We start from the raw sequence: 15,498 nt of genomic DNA on the forward strand, positions 1-15,498 counted from the left end.
GGGGTGTTCAAAACTAAGGCTAAAGGACTATAATACTCGGTCTCGGTCTGAAGAAATTCAACAATACTGTTCTAACCACTTCATACGGCGTACATATTTCATTTACGACCGTGATCTCATTTCCAGGGCTCTTCCTTCACCTCACAAGTTCTAAGGATTTTATCGGCGCCTTGTTCCAAACCGGTTGCCCTTGCAGGCCAATCACGATGTGTTTCCTACACACGAGGAATGTGCCCAATAAATAAAAACCCTGACTGTTTTCACATACGTACATCGATTTATTGGTGCATACAATTCAGCCCAATAGCCCTTTTAATTTAACTGGTTAGCTTTCCTCATTTGCATTACAATGTAATCGAACGCAGATGCGATGCAATAGACCAATTTCGATATATTAATATAAAATTCAGACTAACACAATGGACACAATAGACCTCACAAATAATAAACCCCACAAACTGTGTAGAAGTCCAGTTCTGTTCTCCTCTCTCTGTCACGCAACGCTACGCCCTCGGAGAGAGAGGGTCCAGGAGTAAGGTAAACATCTGGAACTTACTTTGCCTATCTAGACAACTGGTTATCTGAACCGAACCAACAAACATGTACAAAAGCACTTTTCCTAATATTTTAACTCCTAAAATGGCTAAAAATCTAAGTGTATATTTTTCGACAAACGCGATCTTAGCTTCATGTCACGCACCGCCAGGACTCCGAAATTCCCAATGCGCTAGTTTCCAAACGAAGGATGCTATTGAGCTGGCAAAAGTAGTAAAGAGATAAAAATTTAGTACCTCTTAGAGGAAGGCCTTGGGATTTTCGGTTTTACGGATTTGGCTGATTTTTAATTTGGTTCGGTTTTTCCGTTTTTGCATCTAAAAACTACGGTTTTTCGGTTTTGGCGTCTTGCGCGGTTTGCAGGTTTTCTCCAATTTAGTCATTGGTTTTCGGTTTTTGTCAACAATAATGGCGGTCTTTCGAATCTTCTGTCCAATGCATTTTCTGGTTTTTCTGGTTTTACCGTGGAAATTACACCCAGGAGACGCCCTAAACTGTAATTTCAAGGGACCTCTTCTAAGCTTTCTACCTAGACTTTCTTTTAGAGGAATGCATGACAAGTCTAGTCTCTTTAGCAGCTGTTATTTGGGTCGTAACGGCTGCCAAGCAGACTATGAAAGGCTAAAGATAACATCAAAGCAAAAGACTATTTCTCAAATACCACGCAACTGGGATAATAACTGTGGACCATCGAGTTTCTCATTGCTCGATTACGAGTTGTCTCTCCTTTCCGTGGCGGGAATAACATTGCGTTCACGCGCTCCGTTCACGTGTAATAACAGTAAAAGAGAGATTGTTTGCTGGTTGTAAAATAAAGTAGTTTGGTTATAAAATACGACTGCCATTGTCCCTACACAAATGAAAATTCTGACAATGGCAGTCAAAATGCAACTTTAGAATGTCGTGTTTCTTTGAAACAAAAATTACCTAAAATCATTTTACCGTGCATTTTTTTCTAGTCTCACATTGCTATAGATCTGTTGAGCCGATTTACAAACAAATAAGCAATTTTTTAGACAACGACGAGTTCTGTACTAACGAGGGAAGGCGCAGAAAGAACTTCGGCAAGTACAACAAGTTTAGACATAAAAATCAAATAACAGAAAGAGAGATTCTGAAGCCTGCCAAAGCTTTGTCAGTTAGGGCTTTTATTTCGGTTTTCGGTTTTGAAGGAAATTTCTTGCGGTTTTGCGGTTTTGGGCGATTTTTTGCGCGGTTTCTCGGATTCTAATAGGCCCCAACGCCCCCCTCCTCTTAAACCTTTATTGATGACGTCACGTGCAGACACTCTGTTTTTAGTGGTGCTGTGATGCGAGTAATTCGCTTGCCCATGATTGGCTGCGTGCAAGTGCTGATATCTGCGATTTTCTATGATGACGCGAAACGAAAACGAGTCAACTGAGAGACGAGACCCAACGACATCTGTTTTGAAACAGCTACAAAGCGATCAGTACTCATGACAAAGTACAAGGAAGTCGACTACAAGGCCCCGAAAAGCCGTTGGCCGCTTTGGGTTATCCCATTTCTCGTAGCAATCTTGCTTTTGTTGATCGCTATTTTTATTTTTGTGACCCTCAGCGCTAAACACCATTGTTTGTTCTTCGACTGCGAACAACGAAGAATTGACGATGGAGGCCTTGTACCACCAGATCAAAAACCCCGAGAGGACGATGAACTTCTTACTCCAACTGCCGAACCAGGTTCTAGTCGAGGGATGAAGAACGAGAGCGGAAAAGCAGACAGCGCCAACGAAATAACCGTTCACGGAGAGTTGATGTTCGAAGGAAGTGCTCCAGACCGTCTCCCAGGAAATTCGTCCTTGAAAGTGAAGTTTGAAGACGTTAGCATCATGGACGCCAGTTCTGTACTTCTTGGAAACACTGTGGTCGACTTGTCGAGCTACAATAAAGCAACGAACCTCAAATACGAGATCAAGTGCAAAAAACCCGATCCTCATGGAAGCTACAGTCTTTCTGCTGTGTTGAATATGGGCTGGCAAGCAGATAAGAACTCTTGGATAATGCAAGGGGACTACCATACGGATACCCATCACATAGTTAAAATCGAAGACGGAAAAAGCGAATACAAGAAGGATATAACTTTGGTTCGTTTTTACTAAATGGTGAGTGTCTTTTCGAGTTAGATAATAGACATTTTATTCTTCGTGATTTTCTCTTCGAGGCTAAGCTTTTTCGGTCGAATATCAACTTCAGTAAAGAGTACATATGAGTCTTATAAGTGTTGACATGATGTGTTCTAAAATTCACTGTGCCCGTGTTTTAACGGATTAAGGCTAACATAAATAAGAATTGGACCCTTAAAGATCACGCACACAAGCGGAGGATTTCAGCTTAAAATTCGTGTTTTCGATTCTTCTCGCAAGATCGGTGATCTCTCTTCTTTTGGAATGTATCAGACTTTATTTTGATGATTTAAGCTTATATTGAGCTAACTCAAACGTGAATAGTTCGATCTCAACCCAAATAGCTTTAAGTTTCATATACTTTTATTTTCGCGGAGTAGTGGAACATTTACATGCATAATGTTAATCGAGCCAGGTATGAGAAATTCTGTTTAATATTTGTCCACCTGCGCAGTCGCTCAGCCCGTAAAGAAATATCAAATTTCTATTTATATTGAAAAGTTTTAATAAATCTAGCTTAAAGATCTTTTTTATTCAGACGGTTTTAAAAGGTCTTGCTGGCAGTGTTAGTATCAAGAATAATCTTTTATTTTTCAGAGTAATTGTTTTATTGTTGTTAAAAGGACCTTTGTTTTGATTGGGAAAATTGTTAAATGAAAGAAAATTGCCAGAGTGAACTTGATTCGCATAACTTGCATGGTTTGAGGTAACATATCATATAATGCCATCCTAGTGATACTGATAGAGGGTGAACATGCTATTTTAGTACCAATAATTCCATGAAATTAAAGTTCAAGTTCCTTGAAAGTAAACCTTCTAATAATAGGAGTGGCAGATGCCAGGTGTTAAGGTTACACAATACATGTACCTTGAGAGTGCAACTTTTGTCAATTTTTTTCTTTTTAAACAAAAAAGAAAGGTTGCTACCATAAAATTCCGAAAAAGAGACCCTCCATGTTTAAGCCCCTCCATAAAGAAGCCCCCCAAATCTGAAACGCAAAAATACCTCCTATAATAAGCCCCTCCGAATATAAGCTCCCGGGGGCTTGTATTTGGAAATTATCCTCAATTGTACAAACCAAAGCAAACTACACATAACCACCTTTATCAGGAAGCCTTTTTTAGTCATAAAAGAATGATTCCGTGCACTAGAGCAATGTGGTCGACAAGTGTTAAGTTACCGTTTTTACTGTATTTCTGTACTAATAAAGTTTATTGCCATTGTGTTTGAACTTGGCATTTTCAGTGTGATTAATTTGTTACAAAATTCTAACCAAAACCCTAAGGCATATCAAAGGCATATCAAAGGCATTCCGTTTTATTGAGTAAACTGTCCCGTTATGGCGTATATAACATGGAACTTCCATGGTTTACTGATTATTTATTCCATCGCAAGCAGATCGTTCAATTTCATGGTGTGCTTTCTGAACCAAATCCAATTAACACTGGAGTTCCTCAGGGAAGTATTCTTGGGCCCCTCCTTTTTCTCATCTTCTTTAATGATGTACATAGTCCCCTTCGTCATTGTAAGATGATCACTTACCCTGACGATACGGTGATTTTTACATCCTCAAGTGATTACGATGCGATACAAAGCAACCTTTCACAGGACTTAGACAATCTCTCTAACTGGTTTCGTGAAAATGAACTTATTTTTAATCTGAAGAAAGGAAAATCTGAGGTGATGCTGTTTGGTACCGGTAAGCGGTTGAATCTGTTTCAAGGCTGTCAAGTCAAGCTCTCAGTCAACGGTTTTCCCATCAACACCACTACACTACTAAGTACCTTGGTGTGCACCTGGACCCGACACTTAATTTTGAAAGTCATTTTCAAAAAATTTACAAGAAGGGAGCAGGAAGAGTGAACCTCTTACGGCACATCTGTTCCAGTATTGATACTTTTACTGCCCAACGAATTTACCAATCGATGATTTTGCCAATATTTACGTATTGCGGCTATACTAGTCTTGGATGGTCAGAGTCCCGCAAACGCATGATCTGCTCCATTGAGACCTGAAGCCTCGAAATCATTTCCCCAAAATGCAGTTCGCAGAACTGTGATCTTCGATTTTTAACTGTTGATAACTTTTTACAAAAAAAGAGCGTGCTGCTTTGTATTTGACTGCCTTAATGGAACTGCATGCTTTCCATTTAAAGAATATTTTCACCGATTACATCATAACGCTTTAAACACTAGAAATAATGGGAAAACTGCAAAACTACCAAAAGTCAGACTGGATTTTGTGCACCATAGCTTTTATTTTTTAGGTGCCTCGATTTTTAATTTATTGTCTTTAAGTTTAAGAAACATTAATTCTAGAGTTTTATTTAGGAAAGCCTTAGACGAGCATTACTTGTAATTTCTATTGTATTTTTAACAGTTTTTAATATATATCTTATTTTATATATCTTAATAATTCTTGTTTATTAGTTTTTAATTCTTAGCAGGACCCCGTTGATAACAGTACTTTGTACTGAAGGGTTATCCTGAGGAAATATTCGATTATTATTATTATTATTATTATTATTATTATTATTAATATTACCAGTTGCACATTCTAAAATTTTGACACAAATTTCCCTCCTGTAATAAGCCCCTTCCAAAAATAAGCCCCTCAAAATGGTCCTTTGAAAAATATAAGCCCCAGGGCTTATTTTTGGAATTTTACGGTATAACATCTAACATTTGCCAAAAAAATGAAAGAAAAATCTTAAAACGCATGCGAGGTATAACTTTATAAAAAAAGGTTTTTTAATAAAAGTTAATAATACAGTTAGGTGTCATAATCCTCATAGCACTTCAACTTTTTGCGCAGAGCTCTTGTTACAAGGGCTTCAATTAGCGTTTTTTATTCACTAGCAATTTTGCACTTTTGTTTCTTGCTCTTCCATCCTTTCTATCACTCCTTATTGAGATCATTAAACATGCTAAAAAAAAGGGACTAGAAAAGTCCTTGGACAGTGAAAAAATCAAAGCCAGGACTGATTACAAACTAAGAAGAAGACATAAGTGGAATTTCTTGAAGGCAACAAGAAAACTTTGGCTGACAGTGACAAGGGATCGTGCATGCTCATACCCATGCTCTTGCCTTGCTTATTTCTCTTGGTTTTCCCTATTTTGCACAAGAATAATTATTATTATTGATAGCAATTGGCAATTGGATAGCAAGCAGTGATTGATACTTATTGATATTTTATTGACTATGCCTAGTTATTGGTGCTCAGAAACATTGGTCTTGCAAACTTGTGATCTGATCTCAAGATCTCAGAGACCAAGTATAATTAGTCATGAAGTCGTGAGGCCTTACGCATCACTTGGTGCAAAGTAGTTAGGTGAAAGTGAAGTCTTATAATTTTGTCTTTTTGGTAAGTTTTTTGACTGTCTCCAAATCAAAACACTTAAGAGTCTCAGTCTTAAATTAGCCCCTTCCAGAAATAAGGTCCTCAAATCTCAGACAGAAAAATCATTCAGACAATAAGTAGAAATATCCTTGGTCACGCTTGTAAATAGCCAACTGGTCTGCCTTCTGCCAGTTGGGATTTTTAAGCCTATTATGTTTATTCACAATATTTCTTTCATTCAGTTTAAGTGGCATGCCTGAAAACTAGCCAGCTGTAGCTAAGTGGATCGACCACTTAGCTACATTCAACAACGTGCAACTTCTTGTGACTTTATTAGCGCCCTACTTATGTGCTTACTTTATGTCATCACATAACTAACAAAGGGATTTCAATCTGATTTTTCTTTTTACTAACTTATTGTTTCTAATAGTACATTTGAAGAGTTTTACCATGAAGTCTTTCTTGTACATTTTATGCATGGTGCATTTTTTTGTTTTTGTTTTTGTTTTTTTTGTCACAATGCGAAAAATACCAGATCGGAAGCACTCGAAGCGATATGAAGCAAGGATGGAAGTAAGGAGTCATCACAAGCAATAATTTCTGAATGTTGGTGAAGAATCATAACATCGTAATATTATTGCAATTGCTTGGCGTGCTTCCGATCTCGTACTTTTCAAGATGGTGGCACAAATGCATGAGTTATTTGTAAGATTTAAAGATGTCTTTTTATATCTGAAATTGGTTGTCAGCTTACACAGTCTTGCACACTTATAGGTAAATTACTTGGTTTGCGTAAGATGCCTTTCCATTTTAGCAAAAAAACTGAGTATGTAAAGACTTATTGTTAGTATTGTGTATATCAAGATATGTATCATATGAGGAAATGTATCTTTGCAGCACTGCAGTTGCATTTATGCGTGTAACAAAAGTTATCATCTTTTTTTAGGTGGAAATGCTCTGGCTGTTTTGTGCATTGTATATCAGTCAGAGTTTGCCTGGAACTTGTAAATAATGTCTTACATGCCCTTGTGCTTTTTTTTTTTTTTCCCAGATCTTCCCTAAACAGTGTGGTACAAGATTTGGCATTTCTACACGGTGCAATATTGGATTGTATTTTATTAAAAGCTGTAAATTTACTCTATGGAGCATCATTCTTTCCCTATCTATCAAGCAACCAAAAAAATTTATTTGATACTGTAGGTTAATGGATGATGCTTGGACATTAAGTAATCAAACAAAAAATGTAAATATGCAATAAGGGCATAAGGGTAACATGTGTGATAGCCCAGATTTTGCAGAGTTTGCCATCAGCCAGTGGCTTCTAGCCCTCACTTTCCTCATGGTACAATTTGCCAAAATTCAAATTATAGAAGAACTGTAAGAGATTGTGTAATTTTTTCAATTATTAAATGATTTTTAAAAGAGTCAATTCATTATTGTGTTGGAAGAAAATGTTTTTGCCTGGCTAATGTAAATGATTGTCAGGCCAGTATATCCTAGTTGACGCTTGCTGTAAGGGCAAGCTGGAAAACTGATTTCCTTGGCACCTTAAGGGGTACTTAAGGGCTTTAGTATTCCATTCCATTATATTTATTCTTATTGAGTTCTTCAATGGGATAACATGGTACAAAATTAGAGGGTACAGCAGTAGTGTATATATTATTTGCCAAATAGAAGATGCTGTTCCTTTTTCTCTAAGAAAATAATGCACACAACTGCTGGTAATGTAACAACAACAACAACAACATACTTTTAATTATTTCCTCACAATTTACATTGACAGATAAAATTACAGCTTTTTTACGTTTTTTTTTTTAGACAGTGCATGCGTGAGTGGAACATGAGTGCGTTCAGCAGTTTATCTAGACCTCAAAAGTGCATTATTTTCTTAGAAATGTAGGAACAGGGTCTGTCTTCCATGTGGTTAAGAATAACTCATGAAAAAACGAAAATATTTGCATCTGAGAAGGGGCAGTGATTGGGCTGGAAACAACATCCAGGTCGTATGTGCTCCATAATTTTCAGCCATGTATCTAGTATAGATACAAATATGACCGCTTAGCTCAAATAGCCTGGGGTATGCAGTAGCTATAATCTAAGTTTCATATGTCATGTGCATGCAAGTGTTTTCTTGACCTTACAGTGCTAAATGGCATAATAAACAGTGTTGTATGTAATTACCATGTTTATTAAAGCCTAAGTCTGTAAACTTGTCAAAGACTCTATTTGTGTGACAGCAATTATTAAACTTTGGGGACCATTGAATTTGGAAGCTGAGGGCTTTATTTAATCATGATAAGACCGAGCTCGAGATTTCTATTGCGTTTCATAGTTCAACAGTAAATTTTCTGGGATTCTTATTGGTTTAAATTGATCACGTGATGCAACAGTACTCATCGGCAGAGAGACACCATCTGCCCATAGTGCCCTTCTGAGGAAAATACTCGGATCGATACTAGTCACCTGCGAGCTTAAAGAAAAAACTTGAACTATGCAATTTGTTGTAATAAGTACATTGTACATTTGGCTTTCATGCCTTTCATCTAAAAAATTTGAAAATAACTCGATATGATTTTTGGTGCTAATTGGAACCTTGTTTTGTGTTAACAGCACATTTTCAATTTCCATTCGTTGATTGGTTACATGCAGTTTTTAATGGTGTGTATTTTTTAGGGCATGCCATTGACTTGAGTTTTGGAGTTCTCTCTTATCACCCATCTCTGTTCCTTGCCTTTGCTCTCAGGGGAGGAGCACAGGCTCATTTTCCTCATCATTCCAACATGGTGCAATACATTTGGTTGCTAGATGTGTTGCTTGGCAAATTTGATAGCTGGAACTGTTGACTTGGTAAATTTGTACAAACCGGATGTAGTTTGAGGTGTCTTAAAGCAGGTCTGGAAGTAAGCATTAACCGGTAACTCTTCCCTCTAAAAGAGACTCCAGTCATTGCTTCTCATCTGTTTAACTCTTCATCCGGTATCCTCTCAAACACAAGAGACCATGTCTTACCATATTCTAAGTACTGAGAAGGGAGTTGAAATTAAGATTTGCATATTTTTGATGCACTTTGAGGTGTGCACACTTCGTCTCGGGGCAACATTGAGATTTTCGAGAAACAAAATTCACTGTTCCCCTCGGGATCAGTCATTAAGTGTCAAATGTTAACTGGATGGTGAGGGGGTGGATGTAAAATGGTACGGTCCTCAGGGGAGCATGGGTTGGATAGCTGGGGTGGATGAGCTGGACAGGAGAAGGGTCATTTACTTTTCAGCCCTGCTTTCCAGTTTATGTTTGCAGAGAGCTTTTTATGTTCAGTTTTTGCCTGCTTCCAACATCCTGAGAGATTTGAAGTTTGGCCAGCGCTTTGCTTTTCTTGTTCTAGCAACGGGGTGGGGAGGCGGCTGGAAGGGAGGGGGTGGACGTAGTAGAATGACCTCGGAAAGCTGGGCATGAGACTGGCATAATTTCAGCCCCCTTTCATTTGATTTCAGTCTTGTTTGCAGAAGCGTTTTGTGTTCTGCTTTCTTTCCGAGCTTTTGTTAAACAGCTGGAAATATTTGAAGTTTAGCTAACTACGTTTTGGTTTTCTTCTACTGAAATTGCTACTACACTGTGTAGCTAGATAGAAGAGGTTAATTTGTTCTGAAACGGAGATTCGTCCCCGCCTGTAAACCGACTTATTACTTATGGAAATTACTGGAGAGGTGAAATTTAGCAGCGATTCGGCGCCCGATGTCCTTCCAGCAAACTCTCACTTGACGGTGAAGTTCGAAGACGTGAGCCTGATGGATGTTCCGTCAGTTAAGATTGGAGAATCTGTAGTTGATGTGACAAATGTTTACAAGAAAGGGGAACCCCTAATGTACAGCATAAAATGCCCAAAGCCTTCTCCCATTCACGTCGATTACAGTGTTTCTGCCGTGCTGAACGTGGGATGGAAAGCTGATGTTCACTCCTGGATAAGGAAAGGAGATTATTTGAATGATACCACGCATCATGTTGAAATGGAAGAAGGAAAAAATGTTTACCAGATGGATATCGAGGTGATAAAGTATTGATTCTTTTGTTTGGTAAGTTTTGTCTCACTATTTTGTTAATAATTGAGAACAGAAAAATACTTTCAATAAATTATTAAGATGGATTTGATCCAAAAAGAACTCTCCTCAAAGTCCTACCACCTGTAATTAGCAAGGATTTTTTAATTAAGTTTTCAGCATGAGGCAATATTATTTTAGTTTTCACAGGCAGGCAAATCTTTTGAACTAAATTTCTTTATAAAAATCAATTTCCTGAAGGTGGTCAAACCAGGTGGGTTACATGTACATTTTATTGCAGTGGAACCCGATTAATATGACCACCTTCAGGCCATGGAAAATTGGTCATGTTAATGGGGTGGTCGTATTGATGAGGTAGGGTCACATAATGAAACACCCTTTAAACATGTACTGCACATGAATACCTTTAATCCTGCTCTAAATCAACCTTTTTACAATAATATTATTCTTCAACCTTACAACAGCAATTCATTGCAACTGAACAAAACCAAGTAGTCATGTAATGCAAAAAAACAATGACATCTTTCAGTTCTTCAACAGGATATGGCCTCTTGTGAAATGTCCGTAAGAGCCGTTATTTCTGAGATTATTTCTGTTTTCATTCAGCTTCCTCACCAGTCAATTTAGCTGGTCATTTTAGTGGGGTAAATTAAAAAAGAAAATAAGGACTGAGAACTCCAAAACGTGGCCAGTCATAATAAGAAGGTGGTCAGATTAATGGGGTTTTCAGATAGGAGAATGTGTGGGCTTTTGCTAAGGGTATAAAACATTTTCTGTAATAAAGGGGTGGTCATTTTAATGGTGTGTTCGTATGGTCGGGTTCCACTGTATTCTCACAGCCACTCATGTTGTCTGGTGACCATTAAAATACAGAATGTTATCTACAGTAATGTTCTTTCTATTACAGTTACGCTGGCATAGCAAGGCAGCATAAAATATTTCCACATTTTGGGGTGCATACATGTAAAATATGAGATGAGCAATCCTTAACCCTAGAGCTACAGGTTAAAACTGTTGAATCAGTGCTTGGGGTGTTGTTTTTCTCACCTCTAGGAAAAACATCTTCATTTAAATCGTCTGTAAGTCTCAAAAAAAAAAAAGAATTGTATTTTCCTGGAGTTCCCTTCAGGGGATGATCAATCAAATGTGTATGCATTACCCAACTGCAATATTGCAGGTTTTGAATGAAGCTAATGTACCCAGGCTCTCACAGTTAACAAGTACATTTAGCAATGTTATTCTGTGGAGGTAGATGGTGGGGATAACAGCACCCAGAAAAGGGGGGGGGGGGGGGGGAGGACAGTCAGATGTTGGCAGCAGTCTAGCTATTGAATATTAGTATAAATCTACTGGCGTTTTATCGCAAATGTTGTTCTATGATTGGCTTGGCTACTCACTATCAATTCTGTGATAGAAAGTGAGTAGCGTAACAGTGTGCCCTTGTGAGCTAAATGATGACCACTTCTAGGCATTTTCAAAGTGTTTATAAAGAGGATTTAGATAAAGTTTTGAACAACTTGTAGATTTATTCTAAAACAATTAGATTATTCACTCTCGATTTCTATGCATGATAGCTGACTTGGACTGTGCTTTCGCCAACTATCACGTGATAGAAATCTCGAGCTCATAATCAAATTGCTTAATATAGTTTGAATTCTGAATGTTTCCTGTAACAGCAATGCTGCTTCAGCCTCCTGTTAATATAGAGATTGACATGCTCATCTCAGCTATTCCGCAAGGCCCTGCGTCCAAATAATTTTGAGATTTTCTCGAGTAGGACCCCAAGAGAGATATTTAAACCACATTCAGTGCTAATTTAGACAGTGTATTTTACTACAAGGAAGACTCTTCTGTGAACAGCTGGTATTATGGTTAGCCTCGCACAACAAAATGCAGTAATATATGGTTAGTAATTTATTAATTTTGCTAATTAATTAATGTCCTAAATTTATTATTATTTTCTTTCAGCTTCTCCGGGTTGCAATATCTTCAAAGTAACATTTAGCTTAACGGTAACGTAATGGAAAACAAAGTTAAAACACATTCTGCAGTCGTCTGATGAACATTTCAACAATATAATGTCATATACTTATAGTTAAGTATCATGGTCAGGGCAGGAAAAATCCACTTGCCCAGTGGGCCAGTGCACTTCAGTTTTCAGTCGCCTCTAGTAAAATATTACTTGCCCATTAGGTGCACAATGTTCATTCCTTATAAACTAACAAGACTACTGAGGCTAATTTCACTTGCCCACTGGACCACCAAACTTCCCTTTTCATTCTCCCAAGAGCAAAATTTACAGCACTTGCCCAGGGCAATCAGTCCTGGGTTTTTCCCAACCCTGATAGTGTGATGCTTAATATGTAGAGCAAGGAGAAATCAAGTCTTAAATATTTCTTTAATTGTGGAGACCAGCATTACTGTACAGAGTAAGGAGGGTGTTAGTTTCTGAAACCCAAGGGGTGTATTTATTGGGCAGGAGTTTAATTTATCTTCTTCAATATTCTAAGTTTTTAATGCACTACCAATTAATTTAATATATAATTAAATGATATACATGAGATTTGCAGATAGCAGATCTTTTAAAATTAATATGATTCTGTTACCAAATTAAATTAACATTATTAAGAGCTAATGATAACCACACATAGGCTGACTCAGCATTGCTTAGCCTAAGTGGAACACTATTCAGGCTAACCAGAGTGTAGTCTGCTGTTTTTACCACATTTTAAGGTCATCTGTGATCAATAATTATTACTGAACAGATGCAAGGCCACATAGAATCATTTGTTAAATACTAGGCCCCTGATATGTGAGAGGGGCGGGGAGAAACAAACCCAGCTGGGAGCAGAGTTTGTTAGTAAGAATAACACCTTAATTTAACTATGAATATTTAAATGAGATTTTGTGCCCCACTCAATTCTGAACCATAAATGATAAGCATGTCACTCATTTAATTAGTTCTTTCATAGATGTAATCCTAAACCTCAGTGATGAGAATGATGTAAAATTTACAAGGGGAATATTTATTGAGATTTTGTGAGTAATTAGTATTTATTTGTTATTGTGGTTCATTTTGCTGTCATGATGAAAATGAGAGTTTTGCACTTTCAAAGAGCACAATCATGATTTTACAGTTATAGTTGAAGTTTTCCAGTCTTGTGATCACTTGTAAGTGACCAGGTTTCTAGTCAGCAGCCCACAAAACCCCATAGGGCCTATGAAAACTTTGCCATTAAATGCTACCATAAAAGACCATGTTTACTTAATGTAGACATGTGTTGGCCTAATGGTTAGTGCACTAGACCATAGATTGAGCAGTCCAGATTGAAGTCCTGTCGGCAGTCATTGCATTGTGTTCTTGGGCCAGACACCTCAGTCTCACTGTACCTCTCTCCACCCAGGTGTATAACTAGGTACCGGTTGCATGGGCCATTGGCCTGACCCAAACATTACCTTACCAGTCAGTGCTATGCTATTCTAGCTAAGATTTGATTTAATGCAGAGATAAGATTGTAATAAAACTCTATAACTGTATACTGTTGTACAAGAACACCCAATTAGTAATGCAGTAAACATGTTGGGAGGCCATTACTAGGATTTCATTCAAGTAACCAAGCCATGCCAGGCACCATCACTTTTTCCAAATCTCCAAGGTGGTCTCTTATGAGAAGTTTAACTGTATAATGGTATTTCAAACTTGTGGTTTGAGTATTGTTGCTGTTCGACGATGACTTTGTATTTAAAGTATAGTAAATTGAATTAGATTAGATAGATGACCTTTATTTAACACAATAAATTTTGGGGCCACTGGCCAATTATGGGGTAGTGTGAAAATAAATACAAATCATTAAACAGTTAATGATTACTTTTCCTTGTTTCCATGGTGTTGAAACTGAAACTTTCAACTCTGTGAAACAACATACAGTCGAACCTCCAGTTACGACCACCTCTCATAAGCGACCACCTCTCCTCGACGACGAGTTTTGCAAAATACCAAACGTTTTTAAGTCAAATTACTATATTTGGAACCTCTTATAAGCGACCACCTCTCGTAAGCAGCTAAGAGCTAAAAGTTTGAAATTTTCTTTTGTTTTCAACCTCCCGTAAGCGACCACTTGACAGATAATAGAGCAGAAATTGGATAATAAGGTGTTGCAACATTATCGCATTCCTGGGTTGCACAAGAGACGGAAATTTCTCAATGGGAAGTACCAGATTGTTCTCGAAATTGACTTTTCACACAACTAAAACATTTCAAGCTTGAGGTAAGTCTCTGCAGTTACAATATATTAATGAAGCAAAATTTTGATCCAATATGGTCTCATCTCTTGTAAGCGACCACCTCCCTTAAGCGACCATCTAGACCTGACATTTTAGGTGGTCACTTATGGGAGGTTAAACTGTAGAAGCAAAGTGGGACAATTTGAAACAATAAAGAAACCATTTATTTTCCAGTCCATAGATGTTTATGCCATACAAACTGCACTCCACAAGCTTGAAATATAAACAGATTAGATGTAATGATATCATTTTTTCAAAACCTGTTAATTAGATTTTCTGATGTAAGCAATAAAGGGAATGGATGAATAAGAATAAATTAATAAACTAATAACGTTTTTCTTTGACTACTGTTAAGATCTACCAAGTACTAGCAAAAACTGTGTTGGTCTTACTGAACTCCCCTCTCCAACCCCCCCCCCCCCCCCCCCCCCGATCCGTTCAGGAAATTTCCCATCCCATCTGTTGGGGGAGTATGTATATTACTTGGAACTGCACATTTAATATTTACACAGAGTCTTTATTTCAGTGATCGAGGTCAAGCACTCAAACAAACGTCCTTTTAGGACTTGATAAGGGATGGTTGGTTGCAAAACACTTGTTTTACATTCTAGGAGGTCCCCAGTTTTGGCTGCATCACGTGACAAGTTTAAACCATTTGCGGGTATAAATGAAGTCAATGGACTGTGCTCTATAGCGCGCGATTGGCTATGGCTTAAATGTGTCATCTGAAATTGAGGGATACCCGGAAGGCATAATCCATCGAATATATTTTCCCACTTGTTGGCAGAAAGTGAACCACGCCTTTGATAGCTTTAGAACCCAACGAAATAGAGCCACGCCCACAAAACATTATCTTGGTACCTCGAGCTCTTAGGGGTTCTTTTGGAAATTTCGGACGAGCACCCCCATCCTTTTTACATGGGGGTCGTTCTCCCATCGGGTTGAAATTCCGCACCACTTTCTTAACGTTATTCCTCAGAATTGCAGTGCGCATCGTTAATGCGCAAGTACGAGTCATAAATTAGCGCACATACACCACATCAAGAGATTTCCTTCAAGCTAAGCTCGGCAGCTAAATAAATGCTTGTTTCCTCTTGAACGAGCATGGTGACCTATATTT

General features: G+C 37.9%; 2 protein-coding genes across 3 annotated transcripts; both read left to right on the plus strand.

Moving 5' to 3' along the window:
- The first annotated feature begins 1,911 nt into the window (after positions 1-1,911).
- On the plus strand, positions 1,912-8,248 carry LOC110047742 (uncharacterized). 2 transcript variants are annotated; one of them, XM_020753486.2, is made up of 2 exons: positions 1,912-2,677; positions 6,986-7,178. In XM_020753486.2, exon 1 carries the CDS (start codon positions 2,012-2,014, stop codon positions 2,672-2,674), a length of 663 nt encoding a protein of 220 aa, XP_020609145.1. In that variant the 5' UTR covers positions 1,912-2,011; the 3' UTR covers positions 2,675-2,677; positions 6,986-7,178. The 2 variants fall into 2 exon arrangements, with proteins under 2 accessions (XP_020609145.1, XP_020609144.1); XM_020753485.2 differs by having other exon boundaries at positions 1,913-2,677; positions 7,091-8,248.
- Positions 8,249-9,489: 1,241 nt separating this feature from the next.
- Positions 9,490-14,709, plus strand: LOC149116402 (uncharacterized). The gene is made up of 2 exons (XM_089282316.1): positions 9,490-10,109; positions 12,063-14,709. Exon 1 carries the CDS (start codon positions 9,726-9,728, stop codon positions 10,095-10,097), a length of 372 nt encoding a protein of 123 aa, XP_089138442.1. The 5' UTR covers positions 9,490-9,725; the 3' UTR covers positions 10,098-10,109; positions 12,063-14,709.
- Positions 14,710-15,498: the final 789 nt, after the last annotated feature.

The sequence above is a fragment of the Orbicella faveolata genome, unplaced genomic scaffold (genome assembly GCF_042242905.1).
Source record: "Orbicella faveolata isolate gen_17 unplaced genomic scaffold, um_ofav_v1 contig_12, whole genome shotgun sequence".
Lineage (NCBI taxonomy): Eukaryota > Metazoa > Cnidaria > Anthozoa > Scleractinia > Merulinidae > Orbicella > Orbicella faveolata.

Excerpts from the sequence above, each read along its gene's own strand:
- LOC149116402 (XM_089282316.1), top strand. The coding sequence starts at position 9,726 with ATGGAAATTACTGGAGAGGTGAAATTTAGCAGCGATTCGGCGCCCGAT.
- LOC110047742 (XM_020753486.2), top strand. The coding sequence starts at position 2,012 with ATGACAAAGTACAAGGAAGTCGACTACAAGGCCCCGAAAAGCCGTTGG.